The sequence below is a fragment of the Bemisia tabaci genome, chromosome 8, assembly GCF_918797505.1.
Source record: "Bemisia tabaci chromosome 8, PGI_BMITA_v3".
Lineage (NCBI taxonomy): Eukaryota > Metazoa > Arthropoda > Insecta > Hemiptera > Aleyrodidae > Bemisia > Bemisia tabaci.
The window spans coordinates 37,413,612-37,429,678 of NC_092800.1; the positions used below are offsets into that span (position 1 = coordinate 37,413,612).

At 36.6% G+C, this 16,067-nt stretch overlaps 1 protein-coding gene across 1 annotated transcript; it reads left to right on the top strand.

The window, feature by feature from the left end:
* The first annotated feature begins 161 nt into the window (after positions 1-161).
* Positions 162-15,756, top strand: Rint1 (RAD50 interactor 1). Its single transcript, XM_019053949.2, has 11 exons — positions 162-461; positions 1,666-1,907; positions 3,485-3,658; positions 4,927-5,326; positions 6,896-7,000; positions 7,942-8,062; positions 9,278-9,443; positions 10,103-10,268; positions 11,278-11,459; positions 12,060-12,225; positions 13,528-15,756. Exons 1-11 carry the CDS (start codon positions 330-332, stop codon positions 13,771-13,773), a joined length of 2,100 nt encoding a protein of 699 aa, XP_018909494.1. The 5' UTR covers positions 162-329; the 3' UTR covers positions 13,774-15,756.
* The last annotated feature ends 311 nt before the right edge of the window (positions 15,757-16,067 follow it).

Here is a 16,067-nt window from a genome sequence, read left to right on the forward strand (position 1 = left end):
TACTAATGATATGAAACTGGAAAAGTGGAGAACTTCATATTTTTCCGCTGAAACCTTTTACCAATGACGTCAAAATGGGTCAAGCTGTGATTGGCCGTTTAACAACTGCTACTGCACGTCATCAAATGCCAGAATGCACGTCCTTTTGGAAAGTGAGGTTAGAAAATTGTTGATTTAACTTGAAGTGAAGTCGTTCTGTCGTTAGTTGTTTGATCATTGGTTTTCCAAGAATCTGTATGGCCAACACCATGTGTCTCGATTAGATTTTCCTTTTCCCATTTTATCAGCCGTTATCCAATTCGGTAGCAGGTCCTCTCCTGATATTTCCAATGGACGACAAAGCAAAGAAACTTGTTGTGCAGAAACTCAACAAAGAGCTTGGACGTTCTTACAAAAACCTAGAAAAGGTTGCAGATCTACATCGGCGAATCTCCATTGAAAAAAGTAGCATCGAAAATAAGGTGAGAATTTTTTGTGCTCTGTACTCAAAGGTTTTCAGTAATGTAGTAGCACCAGCTAAAACTACATGAGGGTTTCAACCAACGTACTCTCTACCACAGGTATGGACTATCGGGGTGCCAAAGTGGCAGCGTTGAGAACATAGGCCATCGAGTGACGTCGCAAGTTGTACCATCTTTGCCGCGCAGTTCAAAATGAAATTTTGGCAGATCTGGTAGCTTCAAGAAGCCATCAGATGAATTGAAAAAATCGATAAAATTCAAAATACCGAAAAACTTAACTAAGAACACGAAATCGATGAGACTCACCCTCAGAACAGAAAATATTAAGTTTTCAATATGGCGTCGCAGTCGTACCACTGGGCACTGTCAAATCTATGCGTTCCGACAACTTGCTAAATGTCCATTCGTCCGTACCATGTAGTAGAGTGTTCCTTGCTTGGGTTTCAACACGGGTTGAATGCATTTTTGTCGATCCCAGTTAAGAGATGCGCATTTAAAATCTTTGTATGAATGTTACTGAAACATTCGTTATCAGCTGGAAACAGTCTTGGCACAATCTGGCTCAAGTAGTGTATCATAGCTCAAGATTCAAATAGAAAGTGAAGCATAAACGCCGAAAGCTGATCACAATGCGTACTTATTGAAGTGAATTTACCTCTTCCCAGCAGCACTCTTCTGCAGAGCTTCGGGAAAGAGCTGCTTAACTGTGAGTTTGCTTCCTACCAGAGTTTGTATTTCTGTGCAATTTTTATATCCAGATCCAACCAGAGTTGATGAGATATTGCTAAGAATCTAGAATTTGTATGAACTATCCTTGCCGACGTGTGTCGCATACGTTTTCCATAACTCATATCGAAAGTTGCACATTGAAAGTGCTTGTAGTAATATAGGCACCCAGCTGCGTATTCTGATAATGAGGTCGTCTTTCTTTCCTAGTCGGGTGTCCAACCTTGGTTTTAAATTTTTTGAACCCACTTTGATTTTTTTCAGGGATCCGCATTTGAACTGAGTTTAACAGTAATAGATTCCCTGTGGGTTATGTTCTAAGCTCTCGAGTGAGACTTAAGATCCATCATCCTGATTCTTGCACTTATTTCCCATGCTAAAATGAAAGCGAATTGACAAGGACCCTTTTAGAAACCTGTCACATTTTGATGTTGTTTCTTTGTAAACAATTCTTTGAGTGTACTCTTCTTTATTCCAGATTTCTGCCACAAGCAATGAAAGGTCTAGTTTAGTTTGCACTTCATTGAACTGTTTAGATGAAGTCTCTGCTCAGATGAAACAGTTACTCACTAAATATGACAAAGTCGTGCCAAAAATTGAAGCTCACCAGGAGGGTGTTGCAAAAGCCTGTAGTCAGATTCAAGGTTATATGACTACTATTGCAGACCACGAAAAACTCTTGGCCTACTTGGAGCACATTGAATGTATACAAACTGCATGGTAAGTTGTGATTACAGTAGTAAGTACAAGCAGTAAGTTGTGATCAGTTACAAATGAAGCGTGGATACAGCCGCTGGCGACATCTTTGAAGAGTAGATTAAACCATCAGGTTGAATCAGGGAGAAATAGGTGGCTTAACCTTGCATTTCAGTGACTGTTGGCAGCTGTAGCCTGATTGTTGATTTAACTGCCTTGTCGGTAAGATAAGACAAGACGTAGCGTTATCTGCACCATGTAATGTATTGATTTTCGATTCTTGTCGTGTGGACATGAAGTCAAACAATCAGGCCGCAGGTATTTTAATTTGAGAAGTGTCTGCTTATTTTTATCTTGTTGAGCCTCGCAGGACTCTAGATGGATAGATTATGTAAAAACAAGATTTTGATTTAAATGGGTTTGTAGGTATAGCAAGTTCGATTCTGAGTTTCCATCTTTTTAGCATTGATAAATCATCTATTGAAGCCATCAATGTCCCTTGTAAATAAATTCACTATCCCTAAAGAAATAAATGTATCTTGAAAATGAAATAGGTAACCAACAATGAAGAGTGGAAATGTAGGTAATATTTTTGTGATTTTTAGGAGAACTACGTTCTAAGTGACTCTTGAAAGTTAAATTTAATGTTACAGAGCTATAGAATTTTTAGGGTCCATTTCTTAGAAAATTTTACTTCAAAAAAAAATTTGTCTTCTTTTTTTTTCAAAATTACCTATCAAAATTTTAATTTCTTTCTAAATGTCATTTTATATAATGAATGTCCCTAAAGTTCTAGGACTGATGCTGTAGTTCTAGAACCAAGATAGCCATTGAGCTAATCTTGGTCTCATTTTAAAGCTTCCATCATTCCTGATCAATTGAAACCAATTTTTTTTCATTTGCTACAAATCGACAAAGATTTGACGGTTTGGAGGGAGGGAATGAATTTGCGGCCTACCGGTTTTGTAGACAGAGTGTTTATTCAATAATCAGATAATGATCAATCTCAGTCTATGAGGAATGATACAAGCTCTACAATGAAATCAAGATCAGCACAATAGCTATTATGGTTTTGGCATTGCAACATTAATCCACTGGAGGCTTCCATGAAGCTCTTCCCAATGATGAAATTCCAAGTGGCGACCTAAGAAAGTCGATATTTTCTATCTTATTCAACCATCAAAACTGAAAATGAATAATTTTGACCTTATTCAGTTGGTTTTGAGCTCCCGATAAGATAACCAATGAGTGGTTTTAAGCGAGAATGAATTGGACTTCATCTTGCAATCAGGAACTACAATTTCTGGATCATAGATAAAAATTTATATCTGCCCATGGAAACAAATGTTACATATATTGTTTCTGGAATAATCCAGAGATTGTAGTTGCTAATTGCAAAATTTAGTCTAATTGGACGTATTTTTGTCAAACGGAACTAAGTGCATTGTGAGGTGAGCCTTGTTATGCATGTATTCATATGGGTGTCAGGACTCATTTCTTAATGCACATAGTTCTAATTGGCAGAAATACGTCCAATTGATCCTCTGTTTCTCAGAATTACACCTCCGCCTCTTATTTAAACAATCATTTGACTGTTACAGTGAAGAAATGGAAACAGCCCTTCTAGAAGAAGATGATGAAAAAGCAGTCGAAATCTATGGGTCCCTTTGTAAATTAAGCAAACCTCTTGCTTCTTCTGGGTGCTCACGTTTATTTCAGTACTTAAAAACTACTATCTACCAGTGGCATGGTAAATTTTATGAAAGATTCAAAAGGTTAGTGCAAATTTAGCTCTCTTCCATGTCTTTTAAATTCCCAAGCAGGTAGATAAGTATTAGTGTCCTTGTGATTTGTAGCCTTATCTGTAAGTAGGTATCTTATCTTCCAAAAATTCAAATTCAACTTATTGGTAGCCCTGCACAAAGTAAGAAAATCTGGAAATTTTTACTCAAGTTTGATCTTTAAAGCTCAAGATAGAGTATAGAAGGTAAGATGCCCGACTGGATAGGGAAGACCTGAAACACAAGTTTGCCATAAAAACAAGAATTTCCGTACGTTGGCGCGAGAGTGCGCGGCAAGCAGGATACCCATACTACTGCACTGATTGGCCAAGCGAGAATTGCGGACAGACGATGAATGAAAAATTGCCTACATGAAGGTGGTCCGGCAGCAACATACCCGCCGTCAGTCACTAGAAAACAATAGAAAATAGTACCTAGTTGCGTATGTTACCAGCGAGTGCCTCTGTTTCAATTTCTTAGCATCAAGTTGGGCCTCCAGCCTTCTATACTCTCTAGCTAAAAAGTTGAGGGAGATGTGACATCCTGAAATTCCAGGACGAAAATTCTCAAGTTTTATGTTAAATTTAGGTTAGGAACAGTGAACAGAACAGAAGCAGCTAGCCCCTTCTGTGGTGAAGAAATCAAACTATAATCCCACCTAGCCTATTCCAAAAGCTTCTAGAGAATGTGTCTAGCTGAGAATCCGATATCTTCAATTTCGAAATTTTTCCCTAAATTTGGCTCTCTAAAAGTTTTCTCCTGAATGATAAGAGACCTCCCCCTCCAAAGGATCTGGTCAAATTTAGTTTAGTTGTTTGAAAGGATCAGGAGTAGAACATAGGTCCATCATGGAAGCGTATTTTAATAATTGATACTTATAGATCAGGTATAATTCATAACACTCGTCTGGAAGCTAAGTTTCTCCGTAAAATAATGATACCTACCTGGTTGAGCCGATGCTTGCACCTTTTTTACCTAATCATTGGTTGGATTGTTTAGATGGTTACCACTAATGGTTTATTCCAACTTTAGGTTTGTTCTTAGGTGCTGTAACTTAGTGGCCAAAAATTGTACTGACCTCTCATTTTCAAAATAAGATCTTCAAATTAAATATTTGCATGAAAATGTGTTCTAGACCCAGGAAGAAATTTTTAAATAACAGTGACACAGTACTAAGGCATACTTATAAAATGAAAAAAATCCTCCGATTGTCTAAACAAACTGATTCACTCATTATTTATGTGTTTTATGCTCTGTTACAGTGAGTATGAAAAATTGATTGCCGCAGTTGGTTGGCCGATAACATCCAGCAACACGCTTCGTTCGCCACCATCGTCCGACGTAATGTTGAAGTTCCAACGATTTACTAAACTTTTACTTCTAATAGAAATTCCAGAGAATTTGCAGAACAGGCCAAGTGTCACCTCAGCTTTAATGATCGATTTTGATCCCTTAGTCTTGCCTGTCCAGTTGTTGTTCAACCCTCTGAGAAAAAGATTCATGTATCATTTTTCTGGATCCCGCCAAACAAACCGGGCAGACAAACCAGAATGGATGCTAACGCAAGTGTTGACTTGGATCCGAGATCATGAAGCCTTCATCCTACAGAAGGTTCAACCTGTTTTCAATGAGACTTGCACCAGCCGCTACATCTCTGTGGAGGTTAGTATGTGAATTCTTTCTTTACATTAGTTCATTCAAGATCAGTTTAAGGGTGCGAGAAAATGTTCGAGTGTGGGAGCCAAGGCTTGCGAGTGGCTTGAGCTCTGGAGGATATTTTCAACAACAAAGTTTTTTTCTATGTTAATCTCCGAACAAAAAAAGATAAACCAGCACTAAACAATAAAACCATTCATGCTGCCATGAGCTTATGATTTGCAGTTCCTCCTTTCCTATTAAAAAAAAAAATGAGAATGTTCAGTTCACTGCAAATGGACCACAATAAGGAACAAATATTTCTGGCTCATTCTAGTACCGATCAATATATGAGCCCTTAGTTTCCCTATGTAGTCAGAAGCTCTTATGGACGATTGAGAAACAGTGTTCCTTTTCACAAAACCTTGTCCACATTATCCATAAAGTTTCATCGTTTGAGCAGCGCTGTAAAACATGGATGTTATTGCTCCCACAAATGGCTTTATTGCAGATTTCTAGATCATCACACTTTTACTTCATTGCTCAGAAAAAGAAGAAAAAATAATCAACTAGTATTTTCTCTTGAAATTTGGAAAAAGTGTCTCTAGATAGCTTAAAAAAATACAAAAAAATTTCAGGAATCCATCACAATGAGTTTTATTCTATTAAGGATGACTCCCACTTTTGTGTAGGATGATTTGATTGTCTATCAAATAATTAATAACTTCTTTGTCTTACAAAATTTCTTCAGAAATTCCCAGTATCACATCATACTGTAGTCCGCCAGGTATTTGCACTCTAGATTTGACCAAACCAAATTTTGAAATAGCTTTAAAGTATAAAAGTAGATCAAAATGTGAAACAAATTGCGATATTAACCAGGGAAGCACTTATGGGGTCATTTCAAAGTGCGTTGTGGACCAATCTTGTGTACAAATACCTGGCAGACTACAGCATGATGTGATGCTTGCAGATTTCTGGAGAGATATTCTAAAATCCAGAAGTTATGTGCCCATTGATCAATTGGCCATCGAATCGTTTTCCAAAGTGCTGAAGATCCACCTTAATTTATAAAAAAATATTAGGAGTTTTGCAACGTCACAAGCGGAGAACAGGGCTTTCGTACTTCACTTGACTCTTCTCTCAGATATTACAGCACAGGCATTCATCAACCTCTAGAGGTACGTTGATGGAACTCACAGGTGTAAAAACTACAAACTTCTAACTTTTTATGTTTTGAGTCAGCGAGGTAACACAGTGGCTGTTTTCGTAACTGAGAGGGTAGATTTACCTTAAATGGACAGAGTTAAACTAAATAGTCATATTCAAATTGCAATGCTTCCAAATCTCATCTATTTTAATATTTTGGAAAGAAACCACCGAACATTTTCACTTCAGATTTTGTAGAAAAACCCTCACATGGGCAAGAAAAATTGCAACAACTTTCAAGTGAGGGTGTTGGTTGGTTCTTTTCCAAAAAATTAAATTAGGAGATGATTTTGTAACCCTGCCTTGTAGATGTGACTACTTTGCTAAACTCTATCGAACGCAAAGTCTTTGTCACGTTCAATAATCATTCGCTTCGTAATGCCCTAGGTTGAGCTCATTCGTGGTTTCATCAAACTCGTTGTTGAAAAACTAGATAGGGACCTAGTCGAACTACAGTATGATGACGTCTTATTTTGTCACGCAGTGGATGAGGTAAGTCAAATTTAGATTTCTATTCTCATCACCCATTTTTTCATAACGGCAGAAGAAAGCAGATATGGATGAATCGGTTGAAGTAAATCATCAGGAGAATATAATTTTTGAGTTGTAATTCAGCATTGGCACCTTCTATCTTTAACTTGCTGACAGAGTAGATGCACACAAGCTCTGTGTACAGACCTGTGACTTAGTAGTTGGCGGAGCTAGATGAAATGGGGTCAGTATCTTGTTTATAACTGCTCTCTTTCTATTAAAATTGTTCCAGAGCAATAATTACCAATATCCAAAGCTGTGCCTATTTTAACCAGCTTTCAAATAATCTAGCACTAATGAGTAATGAGTTTCAGTGTTCAAATAAAGAAGGAACATAAGAATATTAATCGTTTAAACTAGGTAAACAAGCAAATCACATGCCTAAATGTCTGACTATGCAAATTTCTTATCATTCATCAAACCCACTCGTTTAAAAGAAAAACCACCCTACCATCTCTTTCTTAAACACATCTTTAAATTTGCCCTTCTCTAGTGAAAAGTATTGCATGATAGTTTCAAGCATTTTCCCTCATAAGTCTTTAGACCTCTGCTTTTTATGAAAATTATTCGAAAATTTAATCACAATGAGCTTGAATCCACTTCATGTTGCCTAATTTTCTCACATGTTAAATTAATGTCAACTGAAAACGAAAATACTCAAAGCCTTTTAAATTGTGAATTTATCCTTGGTAATGAAAAATATACTCGCAAAATTTTAAATTTCAGTTTTGCTAAGTTTTCTGTTCGAAATCTAAAACATCAGAGAAAAGTAAGGAATGTTCGTTTTACTTAGGCTGATTGCAGTCAAATCCTTCCATTTAAAGGTTGGGTGGATGAGGATAAATTTCAAGCCCCTGGTAAAATAAAGTAACTTATGTACATGTTTTGTTTTCTTTTTATAGATTCTAGCTTTTGCGTACGAGCTAAGAGATAGTTATAATTATCCATCATCTGAACCAAGCGTTCTCATGGTCCTTACACAACCAGAGTTGTTCATGAAATGGATCAATATGGAACGTAAATGTAAGTTTAAGCATGTGGAAAAGTATCTAAACCTACCCAGTGTTTATGAGACCCTAATCGACGGTTTAAGTCGGCAATAACTCAGCTTAGGACATTGCAGACTTCCTGTCATACTTTATTTTTTTAATGGAAAACCACTCAACGGCAATTCTTTAAAACTGCTGTGATTTTTCTTCTCTGTGGGAAGAAAATTCTGCTTAAACTTCAAGGAATGATGTCAATTTGTTCTCCTTTAAAAAAGCAATATAGAAGCGGAGATTTTCAGACACCGCAAATGAGTCATGTGATTGCCGACTTATACTGTCGTAATGCTCCTATTGGTAGGAAGTACATACTCTGTAAGCTCTTCGGACAAAAACCATTGGTAGCCTGGTATGAAGTCCATTCTTGTCACTGTAAAAGAGCCATATTAAGGCATTCACGGAAAATGAAACGCACTCTCTCATTTTCAAGACCCCCATCCCTTCATGTAGTGCATTTGTCGAGCAAACAGGAGGCACTCCCTGTAAATCAAGGCGAAAGTCCTTTATGCCGTCATCATCAAAATTCATTTATTCGTCATTCATCAAAATTCTTAAATATAAGTTGAATGAAGGTCGAAAATTGCTGAACCTGCATTAACTCTAGGTACTATATTGTAAGATTTTCTTCTAAATACAAGTAGACTTATCCTGCAGATTAGCATGCCGTTAATTGGCTCTTTCATTTTTTACATCGCAACTGAAGCGTTAGATGAAGGAAGGGCACTTCTCAGTTGTAGTGTTTCATAATTTTCATTGTCAGTTCTTACGCTGGAAAGGCAAATAATGGATGATATTTCTGGACTTCTTGGTTTAAAACATCATAAAGTCATTTAAAATTTGTAAAATTTTCAATAAAATATGTGAATTTGCTTTCCTTGTGATAATTGAAATGTTGGTGGAGATTCCAAAACACCCACCAAGAAGTGCCCTAACTGCATCCAGCACTTCGATTTGATGGGACTGAAGCTGAAATGTTGCAAACATTTCAGATTTGATTTAAGAGCCTCTGACAAATCAAAATTTGAGTGGATCAATTGCCATTTGGCTAGACTGCAGGATTTGACCTTGACAGCTGGATGGATCTTTTTTGTAGTATCAATCTTTTTTTTTTCTAATGGACTAAAAAGCGTGTTTATTTCTTATTTTTCACATTAAATATTGTACACAACTACATTGTTTGTGAATTTTGCAGATGCTCTAACCAAACTAGATTCTATATTGGAATCGAAAACGGCATGGACAAATCTCAGTTCTGATGATGATGACGAATTGAAAGTTACGGAGTGTGCTGACTGTTTTCTGACGTTGCTCTCCACAATCACTGAAAGATATTCAGCACTTCCTCAGCCCAGGCATAAGTAAGCCCTTAGTTCTTCAAACTTCGTTCATGATCGCAGCTTTTAGCTTTTTTCATCTAAATGTTGCCTGCCATAGTGTTTTAGGGGGTTCATTTTCCTTGGTACCACTGTGTTCCTCCTCTCCAACTCTCGGAAAACAAAAAAAACAAAAATTCAGGGGTGCATTTCCCAGCTGGGTCCGTGAAGGTTTCGAACTGTAAGCATGTGCATAGTTCTGAAGACTGCCCCCCTCATGGAAGCATTCTACGCTAGCAACCACATTTCGGTTGAAACAGGCTCTTGTAAAACCCGTCAATACTGGTCGATACAACCAGAGTCACAGAGTCTTGGGCAATGTAAAATTAAAATTTTAACAGGAAGGTTGTTATCTTTCCAAAAAAATTCTAAAACTTACAAAAAAAAAAAAAAGAAAGAAAAACACCACAATCAGTGAAAATTAAAGCAAGTTACTTACCCTGTAATCAATTTTTGGGAATGAACACTTTATACTCAAAAGGCTGAAAGACATTGATTGAGCAATCGATTGGTGGAACAAACATTTTGGTTAAAAAAAATCTATCGTTTAATCAATTCTATCAACTAAAATTCCCTCTCTGGTCTCACATATAATCATTTTCCAATATTGTTCCTTATTTATATTCTCTTTGCTTCTGTTTCAGGCTAGAGTTTTTAAACCTACAATTAGATTTAATTGATGAATTTCAGAGACGATTATCACAGGAAATATCTCTTTTCAACGAAGAAGTCTTGAATATGAAAGCGATATCAATCATAAATTCTATCAACTATATTTGTGATGTATTCCTCGATTGGGGAACTAACACTGTAAGCTATTTTTTCCAAATATTTCTATATCCCAGCGTATCCAACATTTTTTACATTTTCTGTAGCTTTTCATTGATATTTAAATCCTCTAAACTCTCAGTAGAAGATGCTCTTTTTGGCTAAATTAAGCACAGAGCGAGCGCATTTTCTCATCAAGTTAATATTGTATCAATGATGAACTTTTTACTCCCCAAATCCCTATAAAATGCAAATTAGAATCCAGCACTGCCTTTTTATTCTGAGATATTGGCATTGCCCTAACTCTTTTTCTCTTCCCTCCAATTTTTAACATTCTACAAAAGTTATTTACCTTGTACTCGTTTGAAAACCCCCTTTTTGCAGACCAGATCTGTGTTTAAAATTTCAAACTTAATTCTTTGTCCCTTTAGCTTTTCCATAGCATGTCTCTAAACTCCTTAAAATATCCCATAAACTTTAACTTGATGCATTTAATGATGTTGATCTGATTTCGGAGTTCTGAAAAAAACACTTGTAAAATAGTTTTGGACTGCTAACATACATACGACGTGCTAAGGAAAAACGCTGTATGAACATTTGAGATTTGCCAAATTTCCTTCGATAAAATGTTCATTTTTGAGGAAAGCTACGGATATTTTCCCTTGAACTTTTCAGAAATGTTAAGTGAAATTGCGAACAAAATTATCTGAAAAATTTGAGGAAAAATATTTACAAATTCTCCCAAAAATTCGTGATTCACGAAAGGAAAATTAGCAGCGCTTGGAGGCTCTTACGGCGTTTTTCCTTAGCACGGCAGCATATGTCTTCACCTTGTCCTTTGCTTATGGTGGCTCATAGGCAAAAAATTAACCTTGAACAGCTTTCAGTCTATTGCTTAGACCGAAGGGTTCTTTCCGAAGTTTCCTAATGTAAATTAACCTCTTTTGCAGAAATGCATTTGCTACTGGAGTTCTTAAAACCCACAAACATCTAAAGTTGAAACTCACATTTTGTCAATATTTTAAAGTTTCTCTTCATGTTATGTTTGCAGCACTTCTTGTTGCTTTACCACTATAAGTTGCAATTAGAGCAAGTGGATATGCCGGAGGCAACATCTGTGTTTGATGGAAAATCCGACAAACTTCAATCAATGTTGAATGACTTAGTTCAGTTAGTTTGCATGGAAGTTGTATTCGAAACCAAAGCCCGCAGTAAACCGTACAGAAGAGACAAGTAAGAAATTTTCACTCAAGAGCCTGCAGTTTTCTGCTAATCTTATATTTTTCTCAGAAATATTCGTGTTCCTTGAGTTAGGACTTTTAGAACCTCTGACTTAATTGGTGTGTTTCAGTCATTGATCCCTTTCGGTAGGGTCCAGCATTCCCTTTGATATTTTTGATTTATTGTATAGGATGTGTATCTTTGTTGGACAAGTTCTCACGGCCTTCTTAGATTTTGCTTATTAATATACTAGCACTATTTATTGTTTCTAAAAATCGCTAGGGAAAACATCATTTTAAAATTAACAGCAGCAAGTAATTCTTTTTGCGGTGCATATTTGTAAATTGTTGATCCAAAAAGTGAAAAATATTTGTCATTTTGATCAGAGAGTTTTCTTTTTTTTTTTTGGAAGCCAAGATAGACAGTTTTAGCAACGTTCTAAGAGATTCCATGAATTCAACTGTTCTCACTTACAAATTGATATGCGTTAAACGCACTAAGGTGTTTAAACAGAACAAGTGTTTTTGATGAGCCAAGTGAATACTATGGTTTCAAGCTTTGAGTTGTTTTCAACTCCTAGAGTTTTAAGAATTTTTTTTTTGTTTTGTTTAGGTGGTTTGCCATGCCTTCGATAAAAAATACAGCCCTACCATCATTAACTGCCAGTGCATGTCCTATGTTCCAAGTTTTAGCGGATAGATTACATTTTTTGCAGAAATCGATCGCTTCACCACTATTCCAAAATTGCTGGAAAATCATAGCCAAAAAAATCAGTCAGGTACCGAAATTAACATTTTTTTTTTCATTTAAGTGCTTATCATTCAGCAATCAATCAGTTCTTGCATCCTTTTCATCTTCCATTTGAATGAATTTTCAGGGAATTTTAGATAGAAAGAAGAACGTGCAACTCTCAATTGCATTAGCAATGGTTTAAACGTTCCTCTTACTATAGTCCATTTCACGAAACCTGAGACTTTTTATTTGGCATTAAAATCCGTAAATGGCAATGCATCAATCTGGGACTTGGTGACCAGACTGCTCGCCGGACACCCTCTTTTGTTCAGCCACCATTGGCCGGCAACCCGTCCATTGTGAGGGTAGGAACAATGAGCGCTCTTCATATGCAATTTTTCAGCATAGTCTACTTTTTGAAGTTCCTTCAAATTGATTCCTTGTGTTTTAGTTTATTCTGGTTCATTTCTTTATCAGTTTAATTTCTGACTTTTCGAATCTGAGTTTCTCATAATTTCTGTCTTTCTGCTTTAAAAAAAAAAAGCTAATTTCGTCTCTCTTCAATGAATACTGCAGCTCTCATTATTTTTCGTCTTCTTTTTTTCTGAATATTGAGGAAAATCGAAAGCTCTAAGAAAGTTATTTATTTTAAAATGATGAAAAAATTATCAATTCATGTGTTAGTGGATAAAACTTGGTCTTTTGCTGAGTCAAAACTGCGTGCAAGGTAAGGAAACAATCCAGATAAGGTACTGCAAATGTAAGAAATTTAATGATGAGGTAGCAGTTAAAATCTTGATTTTGTTAACATAAATAAATAAGTAAATAAATAAATGAATAAATAAATGAATGTTTTATTGTTATTATAATGCACTGTGGCTATTACAGTACATAAATCAATATTTTAACCCCCAAAGGATAAAAAAAAACAGATACAAAGTAAATTCTAATTCAGTTTCATGAAGGAAAAGTAATCATTGATCTGGTTGATAAAATCAATATCGTTTTGTCGTATGCTGTATGTTGATGAAGTCCAGATCACTTTGCAGCTTGTTCAGCAAAATATTCAGGTAAAAATAAGAAAAAAGGAAGTGTCTAAAAAATTAGTGATCTTGTCTCAGAGAGGTGAAGATTCGGTGCAGGACCTACAAAAATGTTCACACTCTGACACCTATAAAATTTTACTTGCAGCCTGTTCCTCTCGAATTTCTGTGTCCCCTTTTCTGAGAATCCTATTATAGTTAGAGCATTTCTCTAAGTTGACTTATTCCCTTCTCATATAAAATTAACTTTCACTTCAATTCCCTGTCAAAATCATTGTTTTGTAATTTCAATTCAATCATTTCAGTTTATTCTTGAGGAGCTGATTTTGGAAAATACATTCAATCAAGGCGGAGCAGAACAACTGCACTTTGACGTAACGAGAAATTTGATTCCACTCTTTTCCAAGTACACCTCAAAACCAGAGCAATATTTTCGAAGTCTAGAAGAGGCTTGTATTATACTCACAGAAGCCAGAATCCCACCGAACTTCAAAATCACTGCACTGAGGAAGGCTGACGTTGAAAATGTGTTGTCCCAAAGACTCCAGTAACAAACATGAGTGATATTCTTCACAATCAACTACAACTGGATCATTACCACCCACAGGTTTATTTATCTTGATATTTTGTTATGATTATTAGAGCTGTGCAAATAGTGAATTTTCCGAACGAAGCGAATAGCGAATAATTTTGGCGATTATTCGCGAATAGTGAAGCAAATAGCGAATAATTATAGTCAATTATTCACAGCTACGAATAGTAAATCTAATAATTTGAAATGAATTTTTTAAGTGTGAAAATTCGCAAATATTACTAAAGTCGACAAAAAAAGTGTGATTAAGCCTGATCGTTATTCTTATCGTGATCGTGATCGTCATTTTCATCTATATTTTCGACACTCAAGTTCTCTTCGTCAGCAGACATTTAGAAATGCACAAAAATCCACTAGAAATCACAAAATATCCATACCACAATCCACATGCGCGGTCAATGACACTGGATGAATTGCCCACGGTAACGGCAACCTGTTTTACTCATGCTGGTTCTTCGCTAGGGCTCAAGAAGTTCGTAAATTCGGCAAAGTCGGTAAAGATCAAAAGATATCCGCCGTTCGCGATGTCTCGGATGGAAGCTGAAGCCTTGCGCAGGTCCTCGCAACGTTTCACGATTGCCACTCGGAAATTCGTCATTTTTGATGGCGCGAATATTTGAAAATTCGTTCCTCGTGACGGCGCGATTATTTGAAAATGTCAGTTCAAAAATTCACCATTCGCGACGGCGCGATTATTCGTAATTTGCGAACAGTGCGCGAGGCAGACGAAGCGAATATTCGCCGAACATTCGCAGCGCGAATAGTCGGAATTGCGAACATTCGCACAGCCCTAATGATTATATTGGACTTTACTTTGCACTAAGAAACTATTGGAACTATCTAGCTCCTCCATAGAAGCACCCATCTGCATAAGCAAAATTTGTGACTTATACTTCGTTTCTATTATCAGCCAAAAATGGTAGTTTCTCATGGCAAAATTTAGTCCAAATTCCTTTGTAAAATTGAGGGGGAAAAGAATGCTTTCTGGATTGTGCAAATAAAGCAGGGCCTGATTTATCATTGTCAGTATCTTGAGAATTTTTGGAGGAGAAAAAATTTTGTAATGCGTTTTCATAGAGAAAAATAAGAAGGCTTTTGTACTTAGGGCATCACGGAAAGAGATACGGGCAGATACTTGTTTATAGATTTCCTCGAAAATGGTTTAATTTATGAGAAAAGTTCATATAGAATATAGTTATAAGAGAGCACTCACAATTTGAGTTTATGATTGGCAAGAAAGATACTGAAACACAGTGACTTGGTTGTCATTACTTGTCGTTACGTCGTTGTATGTGTTAGTTGTATTGGTGTTGTTTTCCTGTGAAAAAATTCCAACAAACTACCAGTCTCATACACCTATGAAGGGCGTTTTCCCTCGCGATTTCTGTTTCTTGGAACCATTCAACATCAAAGTAAAGCTTAACGGGTTTTACAGCAGTTGTTATCCCTTCGTACAAACATTGGCTTTTCCCTTGGCCCGCTCCTAAAATTAAAGAGTTGAAAAATTCTAATTTACCTTCCACTAAGGAAAATGTCCTTTTAGTGGGACTATGCTCTGTGCAAATGAGAATTGTTGACATTTTTTTTAGGAGTTGAAATCGACAAAGTTCAGCCTCTGCTAATGACCATCTCGATTGAGATGGTCTGCTCCCGTTGTTTCCATGATGCCTATTGCTCCTTTTCCTCTGCAGCCTTCTTCTTTGCTTCTTCCTTCATCTTCAGATAGGCGCATTTATCATCGAGGAGTCTCCGACGCATTGTATTGGGACGGAGGACTTCCGGAACTTCGACTCGTCGTTTCACTGGTTTCGTTGGTGACTTGTCTTGTTGATTAGATACATATAAATGGACTTGAAAAAGAATAATATACAAAGAAATACAGAAACAAAATACAATCAGAAGAAACACAAAAATACGATCAGAAAAATATTTACATAAACACCCTGACATACCGTTGCGTAATTGTCCTGTATTTACAACAGTATGCTGGTTTTGGTCTGTCTGAAACACCTGAATGTCAAGGCATTGACACTTCGATCCATGCGTACGTAACACAATGTGTTATGTGACCGCATGGAACAGTCAACCTCATCGCTAAGTTTTCCATGCAGACCAAACAATTAAGCCCTCCTCTACAGAGGGGCGAATTTGCTCTTGCGGCCCTGCAAAGCCCTGTCGCAGCATCGTTTGTTGTTTTACCGAGTCGGTTTGGCTCCATCTGGTATCCTCGTTGTAAATAACAGAGTCAATGCT

Coding starts and splice junctions, on each gene's coding strand:
- Rint1 (XM_019053949.2), top strand. CDS start 330: ATGGACGACAAAGCAAAGAAACTTGTTGTGCAGAAACTCAACAAAGAG. Junction 11,460..12,059: donor AAACCGTACAGAAGAGACAA/GTAAGAAATTTT, acceptor TGTTTTGTTTAG/GTGGTTTGCCATGCCTTCGA. Junction 12,226..13,527: donor TAGCCAAAAAAATCAGTCAG/GTACCGAAATTA, acceptor CAATCATTTCAG/TTTATTCTTGAGGAGCTGAT.